This window comes from Zeus faber (assembly GCF_960531495.2).
Source record: "Zeus faber genome assembly, chromosome: 17".
In the NCBI taxonomy this organism is placed as follows: Eukaryota; Metazoa; Chordata; class Actinopteri; order Zeiformes; family Zeidae; genus Zeus; species Zeus faber.
The window spans coordinates 15,341,248-15,359,290 of record NC_137204.1 but is presented as its reverse complement, the minus strand read 5'-3'; the positions used below and the strand labels follow the sequence as shown (position 1 = coordinate 15,359,290).

The 18,043-nt window shown below is 41.4% G+C and overlaps 1 protein-coding gene across 1 annotated transcript in view; it reads right to left on the bottom strand.

The window, feature by feature from the left end:
• The window catches only part of rgs3a (regulator of G protein signaling 3a), a gene marked incomplete at its 5' end in the record, with an annotated part of 137,914 nt that extends 128,454 nt beyond the window's left edge, over positions 1-9,460 (bottom strand). The window contains 3 exons of the mRNA XM_080018317.1: positions 2,654-2,714; positions 8,620-8,688; positions 9,414-9,460. Coding sequence (XP_079874443.1) covers positions 2,654-2,714; positions 8,620-8,688; positions 9,414-9,460 — 177 coding nt within the window. The remainder of the gene's footprint in view (positions 1-2,653; positions 2,715-8,619; positions 8,689-9,413) is intronic.
• Between the last annotated feature and the right edge of the window lie 8,583 nt (positions 9,461-18,043).

Sequence of the window (18,043 nt, the reverse complement as noted above, 5' to 3'; positions counted from 1 at the left end):
CACAGAGATAAAATATCAATCGAACAGATCCACAGAAATCTACCGGGAAAGAAAGTACATAATCATATACGTAAATGTATAGTTTGTAATGTCTAACCACTACAGAGTGACGGAGTCAACACTGCACACTGGACACGGTGTAAATGGACATTCTGAATCAGAACCTGCACATTTATAGTAAATAGTATGATGACGTCATAAAGTGTCTTAACCGTAAATCTCATCTCGTTCATTCTGCTTACAAATAGTGGCGTGTCAGTCAAGCATGAAGTGAATACTTGGGGTAAAATTTGTTTGGTTTTTTAACTAATTTCTGCTCGGTATGTGGATTGTTTTGGATGAAACTTAAACGACAAGATGCTTGTTGCTTACCGGTCACAACATTGCAACTTTGTTTGTAGCTTATTCATCATTGTTGTGTTCCAGATACTTTTATCAGGGTTGGACATATTTTGCCGTTGAATGCATTAGACTGTCTTTGATTTTGGTCAAATTTGGTCGGGTTTTCACTGATTTCTGCTCCGTATGTGGATCAATTTGGATGGAAGTTCAACCACCAGATGTTTTGTGAAATACCGGTTCAAACAAGATGTAAACCGTGTCCATAGTTTCTGCCATTCTTCTGCTTCAAATGACTTTAGATTTAAGAGGGCTGGCACCCTAATAATAATAATAATAATAATAATAATAATAATAATAATAATAATAATAATAATAAAACTAACAATAAAAATACATACGGTCATGCACTGAAAAAACACCCTAAATATAGTGAATAAATTCATGTTAAAAATCATAAAGATACCCATTGCATTTGATGATGAGATTTTTTTACATCAAAGACCAAAACCATTAAAACCATAACTCTTTAGAATATGAAAATTACATTTGCATGTTATGCAATGAGGAAACACAGGCAGCGTTTTAATAATTGAACAGAAAAGAGACAGAGGATGAGTCTTAGCGCTGCAGAGACGAGTATAAGCTGCTACTTTTGTTATTGTTGGAGTGCCACCGTCCTCACTTTTTCATGGAAGTGTTTTTGTTTTTTGGCCTGAGCACCCAGCTGGGATCTCTGAGAAGTGCACTCGGCCTTCCACCTGAGTGTAAGCTGGTGTTTGCAACTCAGAGGAAAGAATTACGCTGAACGCTGGGACCCTGGGCTTACTTATAATTGCATGAAATCAAATGTTCAAATTCAAAGATTAAGCTAAGCTAAAGATTTTTTTTAAGTCAACGTTTCTGTCATGAACGTTGGACTAGTCTCTTTATGACATCATCACACACACACAAAAGAGCACTGTTAGACACTGAAGTTGTACGGAAAAGATTTCACCGGAGGCAAACAAATGGCTGATTCATATATCCAATAAGAGTAAACAGAACAAATTCCCATCCACCTACAAAACAGACATCAGTAGATGCATTATACTGTTAAACAAAAGTATCCAATGTGCAAAATGTCTGATTATGTCAGAGATCAAATGAATGAAATTCTTAGGCAAAGACCTACTACAGTCAATCAAGATATAGTCTGCAATTCCAGAGGTGCAGTTGAAACAAAATGTCTTCCTTAGGTGGTTTACTAGAACTCCACGAAAGGTTATGCTGCGGATACAAAAAGGAAAGCGGCATAAAACGGGATGGTTCTTTAGCGGTCCCACAAGTACAGCCCTGTGGCAATGCGTCTCAAATGGCAACTGTGGCGACTCAATTTGTTATTACGAAATTCAATTCTCTAATGCAACACATACAAATAGCCGCCACCCAAAAGGACCACATTTATAAATAAAACAGGTCTCTAAATTTGGCCTTTGAAATGTGTCCTTCATAAGTTCATGGGAGACGGGTCTAGTCGAAGGTTATGAAAAAATGTACTCATGGGAACGATCACACCCCATGCAGATTCCCAAAGCTTGCTCAGATTCGCTCCAACAATCCCCCTGCCCCCTGTGGCCGGGGCTCCGTATATATACACAAATATATACCCACAACTGTCGATAGTTTTTCATGATACTATAAATATTTCATTTATAATATAAAACATTCTGCTTACAAACCTGTCAATCAGAGTAATCACAGTTCATGAATTATTCACCAGAATATTCTACTATTAGTTTCTAAAAACAAATATTTCAGAATCCATTAGGAACCCATTGGATTCCATCAGACCGATGGTGAAATGGGAGCAGTCAAGCGGATGTATGAATTTATATTCGTCGGTCTGCGCATGCATGCATGCAGATGAGGGAATGCGTAATGTGTGTGTGTGTGTGCGTATGCGTGTGCCCAACTCACTGAGCCACTGACTCAAGATATCTGTTTGTCACTCAATTATCTGGAGGCCTATTCTGTAGCATTGGTAACCCTAAACTGTTTTCTCCGGAATATAAAGGTCATTGCCACTCAAGTTAGTTCACACTGAACTAAACAGGCAAATTCATGGTCCACTGCAGGGACACCCACACACCCATACACCCACACACACACACACACACACACACACACAGATGCACAGCAAATCTCAAGGGAAATCTGAGAGAGAGAAAATATATAATATGGCTTTCTCAATGATTGTAAGCATCCCTTTCACGGCATGACAAACAAAATGGGCTTATACTGTAAGTTGTCTACCGCTAATGTTCAAACTCACTTTGTCTGGGTCCATGAGGGAATGCAGTCCAAAACTCATACATCCAATAAGCTCACTTGTCCTGTTGAGACGGAGACAAAAAACAGACGATATGGATTTATTTCACTTCTGTGCATTCTCTCGTCAAAATCTTCGATATCTGTATCAGATTTCCTCAACAAGCACATTGATCTGAGCTAAAAAAAAAAAAAAAAAAAGTCATATATGAAGTTACATTTGCAATTCCTGTAATATAAGGTTGCTAATATGAGACTGTGTTGCCATCTCTGAGATTTGTCCACACGAACTGGAATGGAGTTTGGGAAACTGCCACGAGTACCAACCCCCTTCTTTAGAAAGTAGCTCTATACGGGAACTTCCCAAGTCTGAAAACATATTATGATCTCTGGGTCAAATTTAATGCATAGGTGTGGTTAGTATACAGAAATGTCTAGACCCCTGAAAACGTCCAATGGTGGGTGGGGGGGGGGGCTTTTTTGTTTAATTCAATAAAGGCACAGATTAAAATAAATACATCTAATAAAAAATACACTGTTCTTTTATTTTATTTTTATTTCAATCTGATGCAGAGTGGAGACGCTCTGATTGCGCAGCGGAGGGGAGTTTGAATGGGCCCTCCCCTAAGGGTTATAAAACCCTTGAATTTAACCTGGCATCAGTGCTGAACCCTCCACAAATGGGCAACTTCTGTATTTAATCTACTGACTATATAATCGATTTTTGTTCACTTTCTTGTTTACTGTTACCTCACAATGATATATCTTTTATTCTTTGAAATAAAGTTGACACTCCTTGATATGAACTTTGATATAATCAAAATCCCTGGTGCCACAGTTTTGGGGACACGGCCATTAGAGCTGAGTCCATCAGTAAAGTGGACCTGACATTAGTAGCCTTAGAGAGAGAGAGACGGAGAGAGAGGTCGTCCCAATCCTCACGGCCTGTGACAAGACAGGAATCCCCAAGGCAGCCCTACTGGCTACTGAATCCAAGGGCCCAGATAACTAAAGAAGGTGGTTATCGTCGTCTTTCTACCTTTAGAGAGAGGGGGTAGAGAGAATGTGGTATGCACGGTATGCATTCACTTTGCAAATGGGAAAAGTACATGGAATAGGTTCTCTTTCTGCGCTACGATGCCTTGGTTATCAGTTTTCTGCCTAGATCTGTATCCTTCAGGAGCCACAGGAAAAGTTCGACACCTGAAAATGATCTTACAGGTTAAGTGTTCTATGTGCAATGGAGGCTAAAAACATGGGGCTTCTCTCATTTTTCCTGCCCTGCATTGTCATGGACGCGATCACCATGGCAGCAAAATTCGTCTTATTGGTCCAGACTAAAACAAGGGTTGCTCGGCTCCCCACTCCTCCACAGCCCGCTTCACAGCCAGGAGTTCACAGTTGCCAAGGTCATAATTTCTCTCAGCCAAAAAGAGGCGACGTGAGAGGTAGGTGCAGGGCTGAAGCTTCTGGTCCTTGGGGGAGCACTACAAGGGCAGTGGGGGCACTGGTATCACCAGATATTTGACTGTCTTCCACTCATCAAGCTTAGTGAAGATGCAGGCAATGGTTAGTCTGGGAATTGGGTATTGTGGCTGTTCCGTCTGCCAAACGCCACTTGAGTGGCGTTTTCAGGGCCCTCCGACACAGACAGTGGGGTTGAAAAGTATCAGTTTTATTGTAGAGAGCCAGTCGGCAAGGTGGAACAAGCAGCAGATCAGATGGAAAGCATGTCATGACAAGGGCTCCCCTCCTGTGTGCGGGGGGAATCGGGTTTTACCTGTTGTTCGTTGATTACTCTAACAAGCAACAGGCGAACAGCCACCCTGATTCCGGGCCCAACTACCTAGACCCAAGACGTGTGGCTGCTTAATCCACACCACCCCCACACCACAGGTATGGCTGGCTAGTTTGCCTTGAAATATCTTGAATCTAGTAGCCAGAAGAAGACCTACGACAGACAGCGAAGCAAGACGAGGCTCAATATCTTAACTAGCAAAACAATACATAAACTGAGTAGATCAGGAGATCAAACTGCTCAAATATAATACAGACTTGAGACTACGAGGCCGCTTGGAGCTTGTCTTTTGGTCCACAGCCTTTTCCTTCATCAGGATATGAAGTCCAGCAGTGGATTGTTACATTCAGCAGGGAAGTGATTGATTGTTCCATGTAGTATAGGTTTTTGGAAGACTGAACAATATATAAAGAAGACAATACATTGGCCAAGGCCATTTGAATCAGAAATACATTGTCATTGTTTATATGTAAACCCACATGAAACACACTCATGACCATTCTTCTCTAATGAAACCTAAAAAGTCATTATTTAGATAGAAAAATAAAATGTGACAGTTCACCAAGGCAATAATTATCTAGTGCTTTTTGAAAACTTTCTGGAAAATGTTGGCTCTGATAGTGCTGAGTTACAATAGCAATTGTTTTCTAGGAGGTTGGCAAAAATCTGTCCAATGCATTGTATCCAAAATTTGGTTCTTAGCCATTACGCACAAACAAAATGTTTTAGAGAGCTTGTCTCTGTTATCTTGTGCCCCGTTTACAGTATGTCTGTCGCCAACAAGCAGTGTCTAATTTATACAGAAAAAGCTACTGGTCAAAAATGCTTCTAAATCATTGGTATACCATAAACAGTTCCATTTAAACATCTATCAAATGTAAAAATAGATTTCGTTAGTCACATGTGAATGATTAATGGAAACCCTCAGACGTCTATCTAAAGCTGTGCTAGTAGACATTTGGTGTGAATGAGGCTTAATTGCTCACTAGAGATGAGTAAATCGGTTTTAATCTGTGTCCCAGAAAACCATCTGTGACAGATGAGGGGGCGTGGTCAAGTGTCGCTCTGCAGGACCCAGTGCTGGCTCCATCCTACGGCAGCGCACCTGTACCAGATCAAGCTCATCTGTGCCACGGGCCCATGACCTCCTCCATGGATGACTTTCTGTTGGAGCAGACGCGGGACGATACTCTAACGTGGCCTTTGAGCGGGTAGATCAAATTGAAGTGAGCCGTGACACTCAGTCAGGAGGGAAGATAACCCAGATGTTGGTTCCGAAAAGCAAGAAGATATTCTCTTCCAGGCGGCTCACCACAACCCCATGGCTGGTCACCCCAGGCAGGAGAAAACCCTTTAGCTGTTAATGGCCTGGTTCTATTGGCTGGACATTTGGGCAGATGTGTGTAAGTGGTGTGCCACATGTCCAGAGTGCCAACCCTCCAGCGACCCCGTCTGCGCCATTGAAGGCCCTTCCTCTAGTTGAGGCCCCGTTCGAAAGACTCTGTATGAACCTCATTGGGCCATTGGACCGCAGTGCTCGGGGGTAACATTTTGTGTTAGTCTTAGTGGACTATGCAACCCCGGTACCCCGAGGTGGTGCCTTTGTGCAGTATTATGGCCAAAAGTGTGGTGCAGATGCTCTTTCAGATCATCTCCCGAGTCGGAATTCCGAAGGAAATCCTCAACAACCAGTGTACTTCCTTTATGTTGTGTACACTTTGGGAACTTAACGAGCTCTTGGGCATCTGCTGAATTTGGACCAGTGTATACCGTCCCCAGACCAACGGTCTGGTGGAGCAATTCAATAAGACGCTGAAGCACATGATTCGTAAGTATGTGCACGACAATAGCCATAATTAGGACAGGGAGTTGGACCCTCTGTTATTTGCCATGTGGGAGGTTCCCCAGGTCTCCACGGCTTTCTCGCTCTTTTCTCTTTGGCAGGAGGCCCCATGGGGTGCTAGGCCCAATTAAGGAAATGGATGTTCAGTTTGGATGAAGGGCCGAGCACCAGTAATAAGTTCTGGACCTGCGAGCAAAGCTACACGCTTTGGGACGCTTTTCACGGGAGACTTTGCTCCTGGCTCAGGAACGTCTGCGCCACTTGTATGACAGAGGGGCCCGCCTTAGACAATTTGCACCAGGAGACAGGGTGTTAGTGTTTCTCCCGACACCCAGCTATAAATGACTCGCAAAGTCAAGATTCAAGATTCAAGAGGTTTCATCTTGAATCTTGACTTTGCAAGTAATTTATAGCTGGATGTCGGGAGAAACGAGTGACAAGGACCCTTCGTGATCACACAGCGGGTTTGAGAGGTCAATTACGAGGTTGAGCAGCCAGACAGGGGTGGGAAACTCAGCTTTACCACATTAATCTCCTAAAGGAGTGGAGGCAACAGGTGTCTGTGTCTCTGGCCACCATGGCCAGAGACATCCAGGGTGACGAGCTGGGGCTGGAGGCTCCCATCCCATCAAGTAACCATCTCTCACCTAGCCACAGCACAGATGTGGCTGTGTTACAACAGCAGTTTGCGGATGTCTTCTCCCTCATGCCAGGTCACACATCTCCCATCCACAACATGTGGAGACAACTCTCGGGCTGAAGGTGCGCTCCTGGCCATGCCGCCTGCGCGAACATAAACGCAAAGTCGTGCAGGCAGATTGAAGGCATTGCTAGACATGGGGGTCATAGAGGAGTCTACAAGTGACTAGTGAAGCCCCGTCGTGCTGGTCGGTAAGCCCGATGGGTCGGTCCAGTTCTGTGTAGACTACAGAAAGGTGAACGAGGTGTCGAAATTCGATGCCTACCCGATGCCCCGGGTCGACAAATTTCTTGGCACAGCTCAAATTTTTACGACACTGGAAATTTTGCAACACTGGATTTAACTAAGGCTACTGGCAAGTTCCCTTGTCTCCAGAGTGCAAGGAAAAATCGTCTCTCCACAGGGCCTTTACCAATTTTGTGTTCTTCCATCCGGCTTGTTCAAGACCCCTGCCACCTATCAGAGAATAATGGACCGGGTCCTGCGGCCGCACACGGCATACGCAACCGCCTACTTAGACAACGTAATTATTCACAGTGACACCTGGGAATGGCACATGCGGCATTTGGTGCTTGAGGACCTGAGGCTGGCTTGTTTTCTGTTTTAGTTTGGCCAGCGAGTCTTTTTGTTCCACAGGCCTTTCATCAAAAGCCCGCTACCTGGGCACCTCACCGTCGTTCCGTCTCCATCTCCCTCCTTCAAACCGACCTGTGGGCCGCACCATCACAGATCATATTATGGTCTTTATCTTAGTATGATCTGAAACTTCATATTTTTCTGTACTTACAGCTATTTAATTACAAGTTCAAGGGGCAGTTTCACATCAGTAGATAAAAATAGGTAAAAACTAAGTAGTAAACAGATTTGAATATCTCTATTCATGTTTAAATTCAGGAGGTATTTCAAATCAGAAACAATGTTTCACAGAACGAAAACTTAACATATTCAGTCTTTTCAGTTTGGAGAAAGGTTTTTCCGGGTTTTTTTGCCATGAATCAAAACAAGAGTAGTATTCTGTAGCGCTGCCGAACAGATCCTCCATCCTAACAAACACATTGCTTAAGATAGGGTTGACTCATCCCACCATATGTCCCATGTGACCCTATTTCAGCGTAGCTCAGCTGAGACAGAGTGCCCACTCTGCCATGCAAGTTGTGCATACATACAAAAACAGTGCAGCGCGCACACACACACACAAGCGCGCACACAAGCACACACACAAGCGCGCACACAAGCGCACACGCAAGTGCACACACACACACACACACACACACACACACACACACCGATGCAGTACCATCAATTATAAAATGGTATTATGCTGCTCTAGCAGGTCATTGAATGTGATGCTTGTATAAGAGAGAGAGAGAGAGAGAGAGAGAGAGAGAGAGAGAGAGAGAAAGAAAGAGAGAGAGAGAAAAGGGGAGCGTGTATGTCTGTTTAAACCTCAAAAACAGACCTAGGAAATGTGTGTAGGTATATCTGACAAGAAGAGAGCCTGTCCCCCCCAGAATTTTCCACACGATTATTATCACAGTGACCACCATTATCATCACCAGCAAGTCTCCTCACCAGCACTCCCACAATCATCCCCCTCATCAGCACAATCAACGGCCCTCTGTGGGGTACCTTTTGGTGGAGTCCGAGTCCCACGTGGTGAAAAGGAGTCTCTTATGTAGTTCACGCTCACTGACAACACTGGCAAATGTAAAGCATGTTAAGCTTTAGTCATAGGAAAGTCAACACAGCAGCAGTACATCAAGTCATGAATATTACAATACCTAGATACAGGCATATTTTACATAGACCCTTTTGTTAGCAGGATGGCTGCACTGGCATCGGATACATAGAGATTTTGTATAGAGATTGCATTCTTACACTACGCTTTGTATTTTTGTATTACGCCATTTCTTTGCAGTATTTAATTTATACTCCTATGCTTCATCTACTTCCACTGTCCATGTGTGTATTGTATATTTTTATATTTACAGTTCACTTATATTTACTTTTACAGTATATTAACATTGGAATTCAAGTGAATTATTTACTGCACCCCATATTCACTCATTCATTTACCAGTTTTAGAAGTTGTATTAGTATATTATTGTATATCTTATTGTATAGTATTGGTACTTTTGATATATTTAATTTGTTGTACAGTTGTAGTCTGCTGTTAATATTAAAGCTGAGGATGTATATATATCAACAATTTTGTAAGTATTGATTTTATTTTTTTTTATTATTGCCTATTGCGATTGCTGCAACAAAGAAATTACCCTTTGGGGATAATAAAAGTACATATCCATCCATCCATCCATCTACCTGTCTATCTATCTATCTACCTACCTACCTACCTATCTATCTAAGCCTGTTGTGAAAATTGCACACACTTTGGTTGTCTTAGAACCTAGTTATATGCTTACAAGGAAAAGGTTTGTAAGAAGACAGGGTTTCTGCAGCAAGGAACCATCTCGGTCCTCGGCCTGTCCCTAGGATCGCTTTCTGGGACCAAGCCCACCTGAATTAAAAAAAATAACATAAAAAAAATAAAATAAAAACATGGAGGGAGGAAGGAAGACAGAGCAAAACAGAGAGAGAGAGCAGAGGAGATGATGAAGAATTGAGAATGTTCCAAATCAAAGCAAATATCCTCACGAGTGTGATTGTGCTTTTGGATTGAACTTGCAGTACTTACCTTCACATAAGAGTCACATGGGCAATCATTCAACCCCATCATGTCCCGAGCCTCAAGTACTGCGGATACAATAGATGCAGATATTAATTCGAGTTGTCACAATATATGACATGTCAGGTTCTCAGGTTTCAATCAGGTTCTCAATCTCAGGTTTGATCATTTGTTTGCTGCTAATATCACAAGAATCGAGGCGTAATATCATAGGCTTTGATGTGTGAGAAAGTATTCATAGGCGAGTTGACATCAAATGTTGATATGAGTCTTCTCACGTCCCCAAGGGTGACGTTTGATGAGCAAGGAAAGGTTGGAGGTCGGAGTCCTGCGGCAGTGTGCATTAATGATTTTTTTTAGGATAATGCTCAACAGAGGTTAGTTAAGGGTGTGTGTCCATGAGTATGTGTGCGTATGTGTATGTAGGCGTATATGTATATGTATTACGCAGCCTGGAGATGTACATGAACCGCATTGATGTCAAGCATTTTAAATGGCGTGTCTTCCACTCAAGCATTAAATATTTACCAAAAATAACTGCGCCGCAACCAAAGGGGAAAAGTTCATTTCACCCTTCAGAATGAGTAAAACATATCAAGAACAGAGACATAAAAATTAGCTCACCCAATCCTGGGACAGCACTGCTTTGAAAAATATTAGGTTATAATTATTCTTGTTGTTGTTGTTATTATTATTATAATATTACGAACTTCGGCAAAACACATGAACATGCTTCACGTGACCACCTTGTGGTAGAAGTTTCATCCAAATCAATCCAAATACGGAGGAGATATCATGGAAAAACCAACCAAATTTTGATCGATATTACAGAGAGGGGCCAAGGCATTTCACGCAGATATATGTCCAACCTGGCTAAAACTATCTGGAAGACTTGCCAGAACCTACGAACATGGTTGAGGTGTCGTCTGAACAGGTATTTCACAAGGATCTTGTGGTTTAAATTCCATCCAAATTGATCCACATGCAGAACATACGTATATTAGTGAAAAACTGAACAACTTTGACCTAAAATATTCAGCTGCTCTTGGTTAACTGACACGTCACACGTCTCGTTTTTAAATGAACGAGATGAGATTTACAGTACCAGAAGAAGCTTTATGATGTCATCATATTATTGACTATAAATGTACAGCTTCCGATGGACCGCGTCCAATGTGTGGCGTGGAATGTGCGTCACTTTGTAGCGCTCCGACGTTACAGAACTATCGATTCACGTATGAATTTATATAGCTTCTTACCTAGTAGACGTCAGTAGATCTGTTCGATTGATATTGTAAATATGTAGTCCACATTACTTTGCCGGATGAAGGAAAAACACAATCAAAACTAATCCTTAAAAAGTCGCCACCGCATCCAGTGGAAACCACTGAAATGTGCAACTGAGTGATGTGTCCAAGATCTAGCGAGGCGTTGGAAGCCCTGCGATGGTAATTACTCACAGAAATACCACAACGTTTTTCCTATTTCTTGGAAACGTAAAAACGAAACAAATAACTGACGTGCCCGACACGGCACCAAACGGTGAGAGTGCAGCTCTATTTCCACAGACAACACATGGGCTCTAACAATGACAAGTTCTGGTTTACGGGCAACGTTGGACGGTTGTTTTAAAGACAGGAGGGTTGCACTGTGTGGACCGCATAGTGGTTGCTTATAAAACGCACCCAACAACCCAACACTACTTAACTGGACCCTGTGTATTGCTGCCTGCAGCTTATTGTTATTGATGTAACAGTCTGGTAAATCCCTAAATTCCATTCCTTACTTCTTATCACAGTGCAAGAATCAGCGGATAACCTGAGCGGGATCATTGATTAATTAAAGATGTGTGCTAAAAAATGTAGGCAGTCAGCTATTGATTATTTACCATTTGATTCCAACTTCCTCTGACCTTTGGTGTCATTGGTAACAGTAGAGAAAGGATACTCGCAAAACTTTGAGCTCCTCTGTGTTATCGGTTGACAGCAAATCTTTTCACCTTGTCACCTGAACGGCGTAAATGGAATGGAGTTGGACGTTTTCCTTCACCCTTCTCTGCTGGACTACCTGGCCCCCCTGGGGAGTGTGCAGAGCTCACCACTATAATAAAAAGGCTCCAGCATTTATTACTGTTGTCATGGTGTCACGCAGTGTCAGAATCTCACACCATGTCACCAGCACACGCACACTTGCGGAGATCATGCTCCTCTATAGAACGGCTTCGGAGAATGGTCAAGGGTAAATAACAAATAGGGTATTTAAAGGGGGTGCAACACAATTTATTGAGATACACATAAATTTATAGTTTTTTATTTTATGAAGTGCTTTGTTAATTCACATTATCCAAGTCTGTTAAGTTGAATGACTTTGTTGGATTTGTGACATCCTTTATTAATTTGTTCAAAATGTTTTGTGGGCCTTTTCACTGTCAAAAACACAGTCGCACCGCCTGACTTTCTTTTACTTTGAAGCCACAAAACTCCCAAAATTAATGAACTTTCAAGTGGTTTCAAATTGAGCGTACTTTATAAAGATTTTTTCTATTTGACATGTGTGTTCATATCTGGTTTATTTCAACGATAATTGATTCGGATGCATAAAAATGTCATTGACCCTTAAATGGGTTTAATCCAAGAGACTAAAACTGGAGAATGGCATAAAATGTCTTACAAACTCATTTTGGTAATCCTGCAATTCCCAGGTTATCATGTCTGTTATCCATAACACTGCAAGTCCATAAATAGCGTCGGCTCTCTATGAAAACTTCATTCATTCCATGACAAAAACCTGCATTATGGTCAAATGTAACATTGTTCCCAGCAGTAGACTACATGTTAGTTTGAGACAATAAATCTCGAGATAAAAACGCTATGAAAAGGTCAAAACAAATTATGCTGACAGATGTCTTTTCTTTATTTTAGATAAACCTTTCTCTTCGAGATTATTACTTAGTTTTAATGTTTTGTACGCCCTACAATTTCAGAGTTTCATTTCACTTTGGTTTTCCCTTTAATACATGCCATTACTCACCACTTACAATGAGCAGTCCGTCTTTTGGGATGATTGAAACCTTTAACTGGCCTGTGGAAAAGCAGAGAGGAGGTATAGAGCTGTTATAATAATAAAATATAATTATAATAAATCCTGTCAGATATAAAGAATAGTGTGTGTTTGTGTGTGCGTGCGTGCGTGCGTGCGTGCGTGCGTGCGTGCGTGTGTGTGTGTGTGTGTGTGTGTAATTGTATCCATGTTTGCTGATTGCTGGTTATGAAACACTTTTCCTGGCAGCTCATAAGTAACCGTAAGACAGGAAATGCAGGGAGAGAGGGAGAGAGGGGGAGAGGGAGAGAGAGAGAGACAGAGAGAGAGAGAGAGAGAGAGAGAGAGAGAGAGACGGAAAGAGAGAGAGCTATAAAGTGTAATCATGTCCTGCATCCCATTTACTGTCAGCTTCTAGGACACTGAATTAAAAAAAAAAAAAAAAAAAGTGTTTTGTCTGTCCATCTCTCGCTCTCGCTTTCTCTCCCTTAGCAAAAAGTGTTTTTGACAGTGGATCAACACGGGGGAACAGGCTTGCGATGCCAGAGTGCTGCTCGTGAGGTTAGGTGATAATGCAGATGAGGCAGAAGTTTATGTGTGGTTTGTGTGTGTGTGTGTGTGCGTGTTCAAGTTCAAGTTCAAGAGATTATTTGTCACATACATATACATACAGTCATACATATATGCAGTGAAATGTCATGACACCCGGTGATTACGCACAATAAGCTCTATAAGCTCCAAATACTAAAAAATACCAAAATGTGCGTAATCCACACAAGGTGCTCGCGCAGGCAGCCGCAAGGGGAGGCGCCACAATCGCGATTCTGGGTTCTATAATTATATAATAGAATTAATTGACTGTGTTATATGAAGTTATGTAGTAATAGGAGTATTAAAACTACAATAACCTGGGTTAACACCTGAGCAGGCTTTTAATATACACTTTGCCTTTGTTCTGGAGTGACGACACCTTGTCACAAATTGAATAATAAAAAGTAAATATTATTTTAATTAAAAAAATAAAAATAAAAATAAAAAAAGATTATAAAAAAATAATTGCCCCCAGCCATTATCAATTAATTGTGGAGGCCAATATCCTCATCGCGATTAATATACGATTAATTGTGCAGCCCTATGCCGATTGCAATTTTCTCGGCCGATTCCGATTCCTTTATTGTAAGTCTGACCTGCCGAAGTGTGTGTGTGTGTGTGTGTGTGTGTGTGTACTTTCGTCATTGCCTAACAATTTTCTTCTGCTGCCGTCTTAATGTTTCTCCTTCCTGACCCCCCCCCCCCCCCCCCTAACCCTCCCCCCCTCTTTCCCTCGCAGTCTCCATGAGCATCCAGACTTTTTTCTTTTTTTATATTGTTGACAGGGGCACTGTTAACATTGGCTATGCCAAATGAATCTCGCACATAGGAGCCCTCCGTCCATTCTGGAGCTCTAGTGGTGAGATAACGCTCCTGGCAGTTTCCAGCTTGGGTACAAGGGATGTTTGTCGTTCCCACACTTGCCTTGGCATGCTACAAGCCACCTACAAATGTGGAAGAACTCATTGAGAAGAGTGCTTGAAATGTTTTGGGGGTTTTTTCTGCAGGGATTGAACCTGCTGATAAAACAGGCCCTATCAGGGCCCACGTGTCCAGACTGGAATTTATTACGGCCAACGTGCAGAATGCGAAACATAGGACAAAAACTATTCACAGTACAAGACAAAGAAGAATGTCCAAACAAACAAGAAAGTACAACATCAACGTGCAAACAAACTGCAGGTGGGCCAAACATAACATGACAGTCGCTACTTTTAATCATTGCCATGATGGAATTCACTTTACGCTCTTCACTTTAGGTTGAAAAGGTTAGACATTAAACAGGTTAGAAATTGGCTTGCAGGTGACTTCTCAGACCACTGGGCTGGTCCGCTTCTTCACAACCTTTGTATTTTAGTAATGTCAAAGTCATCAGTCATATTAGCCAACAAATGCCTTCTATCTGATGTGCCGGAATATATCTGTTATTCACAACTGTGAAAGCCATGTACAAACAGACAAAACTTGCCAATTTTTTGTCCCAATTGTAGCAATAGACTTCACGTAACGCACAAAATAACTTCATGTAGACAGTGTTGAGGACAAAGGGTCAGCGCAATGCTGGGAATTTCCCCAGTGCAAGGCCAGATAGTCTCTAATGGAGAAAAAAAAAAGGATTATATATCAATCATTATGTTTCAATGACCCCAAAATCAATACTCAATACTGTTCAGGAAAAGCAATTGATCAGTCACTACTTAAAAGTTTCAGTGGTGAAAATAGCATCTGGTACCAGTTTCCGATGTTGTTCTCATATATATATATATATATATACAGACTTAAATTATTCTACACACACACACACACACATTTATTTATCTATTTGTTTAATTGTTTATTTATTTAGTTAGTTAGTTATGTGATAGACTTCCTATGGACTGAGACTACTGATTATATCAGATAAATTATATGTAATTTAAGAATACTATCAAAGTTTGATTAAGCAATTTGAATAGTTTGTTATGGTATTATTATGACCTTAGAAATTAGAAAGACAATTTTATCTTAAAAATACATTGAGAAATTTTAATAAATCATGCATAAATGTCATCAAATGAGAATAAAATAAGAATAATAAATTACAAAAACTATTATTCGCAACATTTACAATATATTTAATTGATGTTAAATATTGTGGACAAAGGAAAATAAACATATGAAGAGGTGAAGGGTGATTGGATGACATTTTTCAGGATTATCTCTGAGGGTGACACAAGGCTAGAAAGAAAATCTCTTGTTAAATGGACATATTTACATTGTTAGAATGTTTAAGAAATTGGAACTACAGAAACAAAACCCCACTGCTACCCCACCCTGAAACTATGTCATCAATATTCATAGGTGCAGAAGGGTAAGTAGTGGATAAAGGATTAGTCTTTTGCAAAGCAGGTTCACCTTCCGCTCATCAGGCTAATGCCCCCATAAATGATTCATGTTGTCACTAGAGGAGGGGGCTCGCCCTCATTACCAACCCAAATGACTTGTTCCTACATCTGAGCCCACTTATCAACGAAAACAATACCGACACGGCGGTGGCTTTTCTGCACAATTCTGCAGTGGAGTTACCCTAATTTAAGTTCACATCACCGATCTCATAGACATGAGATCAGTTTCTCTATGGCCACAACAAGTTCTTTATTATGTCATTGATGCACAAAAACACTAATTACCAAAACCGCAGGTACAATTCAATTAACTCATTTAACTACAAAAGAACCTTTCCTTTCCAGTAACGGGGAGGAAAAAAAAAAAAGATTTGCCCTCACCGTGGGTTTTGATCTGGAATGATGTTTCCAGGCGGCTGGCAGGGGGCCTCCGCAGGTGGACGCTGCGGCAGGCCATCCCAGAGGAACGCTGCTGCAACTGGATGCAGGATATAAAGGTAGTCTAGAGAGCCACAGTGAAAGAAGGGAAACCTGATGCTCTAGCATGCACGTGTGTGTGTGTGTGTGTGTGTGTGTGTGTGTGTGTGTGTGTGTGTGTGTGTGTGTGTGTGTGTGTGTGTGTGTGTGTGTGTGTGTGTGTGTGTGTGTGTGTGTGTGTGTGTGTGTGTGTGTGTGCGCGCGCGCAACTATTATCTATACAAAACTGATATCAAAGATAAAAAAAAACCCTCTATAGTCTCTCACATAAGGCCTCTGGATATGACAAATACTTTTACTTTTTGTAGAAACGGCAATGTGGCAACCCACAGTAGTTTCACTACACAGTAGTTCTGTATCTGTCATGTCATTATGATCCTATAGAGGGCGCTGCTACTATGTTTTACATGCGCTTAATGACCTCTGCGAGTGATTCTGTTTTGTTTTGTTTTTTAATTTTGTGAGCAGATGAACACAGAATTCCAAAAAACAGAAAATCCATCCTAACAAAGTGTACCAAGCGTGCTCGGCTATATTTTGTTTCTAACGTTTAAAAATGTTTTTTCCTCTATTTTTGATGAATGAGTCCTTATTTACACCACGGCGTTTGCCTTTTTGGGTGAAAACTGCGTGAAACTCCGGTGAGTTCTCTTGTTTAGCACGCAAGCTACATGATGCTTTTCTCAGGTCTCGCGCTCTGCACCTGCGCGCTCATCCTGTGGAATGAAGTGTGAAGCCGAAATGGCGAGAAGAAATTTAAAACACGAAGAGTACCCAAAGTTCAACCGGTGCCCGTCTAAGATCGTCGTATCGTCCTCCCCTCGATGTTGGTTTGGTTGAGGTACAGGGGGTTTGGTTAGGAAGCTCCGTAAAAAAAGGTAATTCTGTCCATGTGGCTCTCCAGCCAATCGAGTTTGAGTCCCGCTGCTCTGCAAATATATTCTACAAAATTGGCTTGAACTACACAGATTATCCTGACGTGCACGCGGGGCGACTTCGTTCCCCATCCAAACCTTCAACGTTGAACGTACTCATCTGGGACATTGTACTGTGAACATTGACCTTGGCTAAACAACACTGTCTTGACTTTCAAACACCAGACACTTGTTCATTGTTTTTTTTTGGTCAACTATTATTTTTCATCTATTGGGAATCTGATGGAGTGCAGAAAGGTTTTTTTTATCCAGTGATGTACAGATCCGGATGGGATATTGCATGAATGTATACAGGTTACGGACAGATTATTATCAGTGTCCATATGAATAGAGTGGCCAGTGGCAATATTGTGTCAGTGACGTGTAGGTCCCACAGAACCTGTGGTACGTGCCCAAAACATACGGAAAATCCTTACAGGAATCACAGGAACACAATAGTTGCCACAAGAATTTTCCGCAGGGAGAGTACAGTACCAGTGCCATGGCACTGAGGCACTCCACCATAGACATGTTTTAAGGGTTTACTTATATGTATAGATTATTGCAATTGATTGACTAACATTGAAATAAGTACAAAATGGGCAGTTTTTGATTCTACATGAAATGCATCACACTGTGAGTAATCTCATTTCTTCATCCAAATCAATATCCCCGGAGAAGAGACATTATGCAACACCACAGCAAGCTTGCAAGGTCTGCAGAGCAACATAAAAGCAATGGTCTGTCAGTATGATTGTACTGAAAGACGTAGGGTGAGTTCCACCAACAAGGTTTACATTTTTCAACTGGTTTTAAATTCAGGTTTATCTTATTTATCATGCTGCACCAATCTCTAAACCTAGTTTATAGTTCAATTTTAATATTGGTTTCAATTTTTTCAAACTAGAATTAACTTTAAACTGACGTGAGGTGGTTTAACTGAAAGAAATGCAGCATTTTTT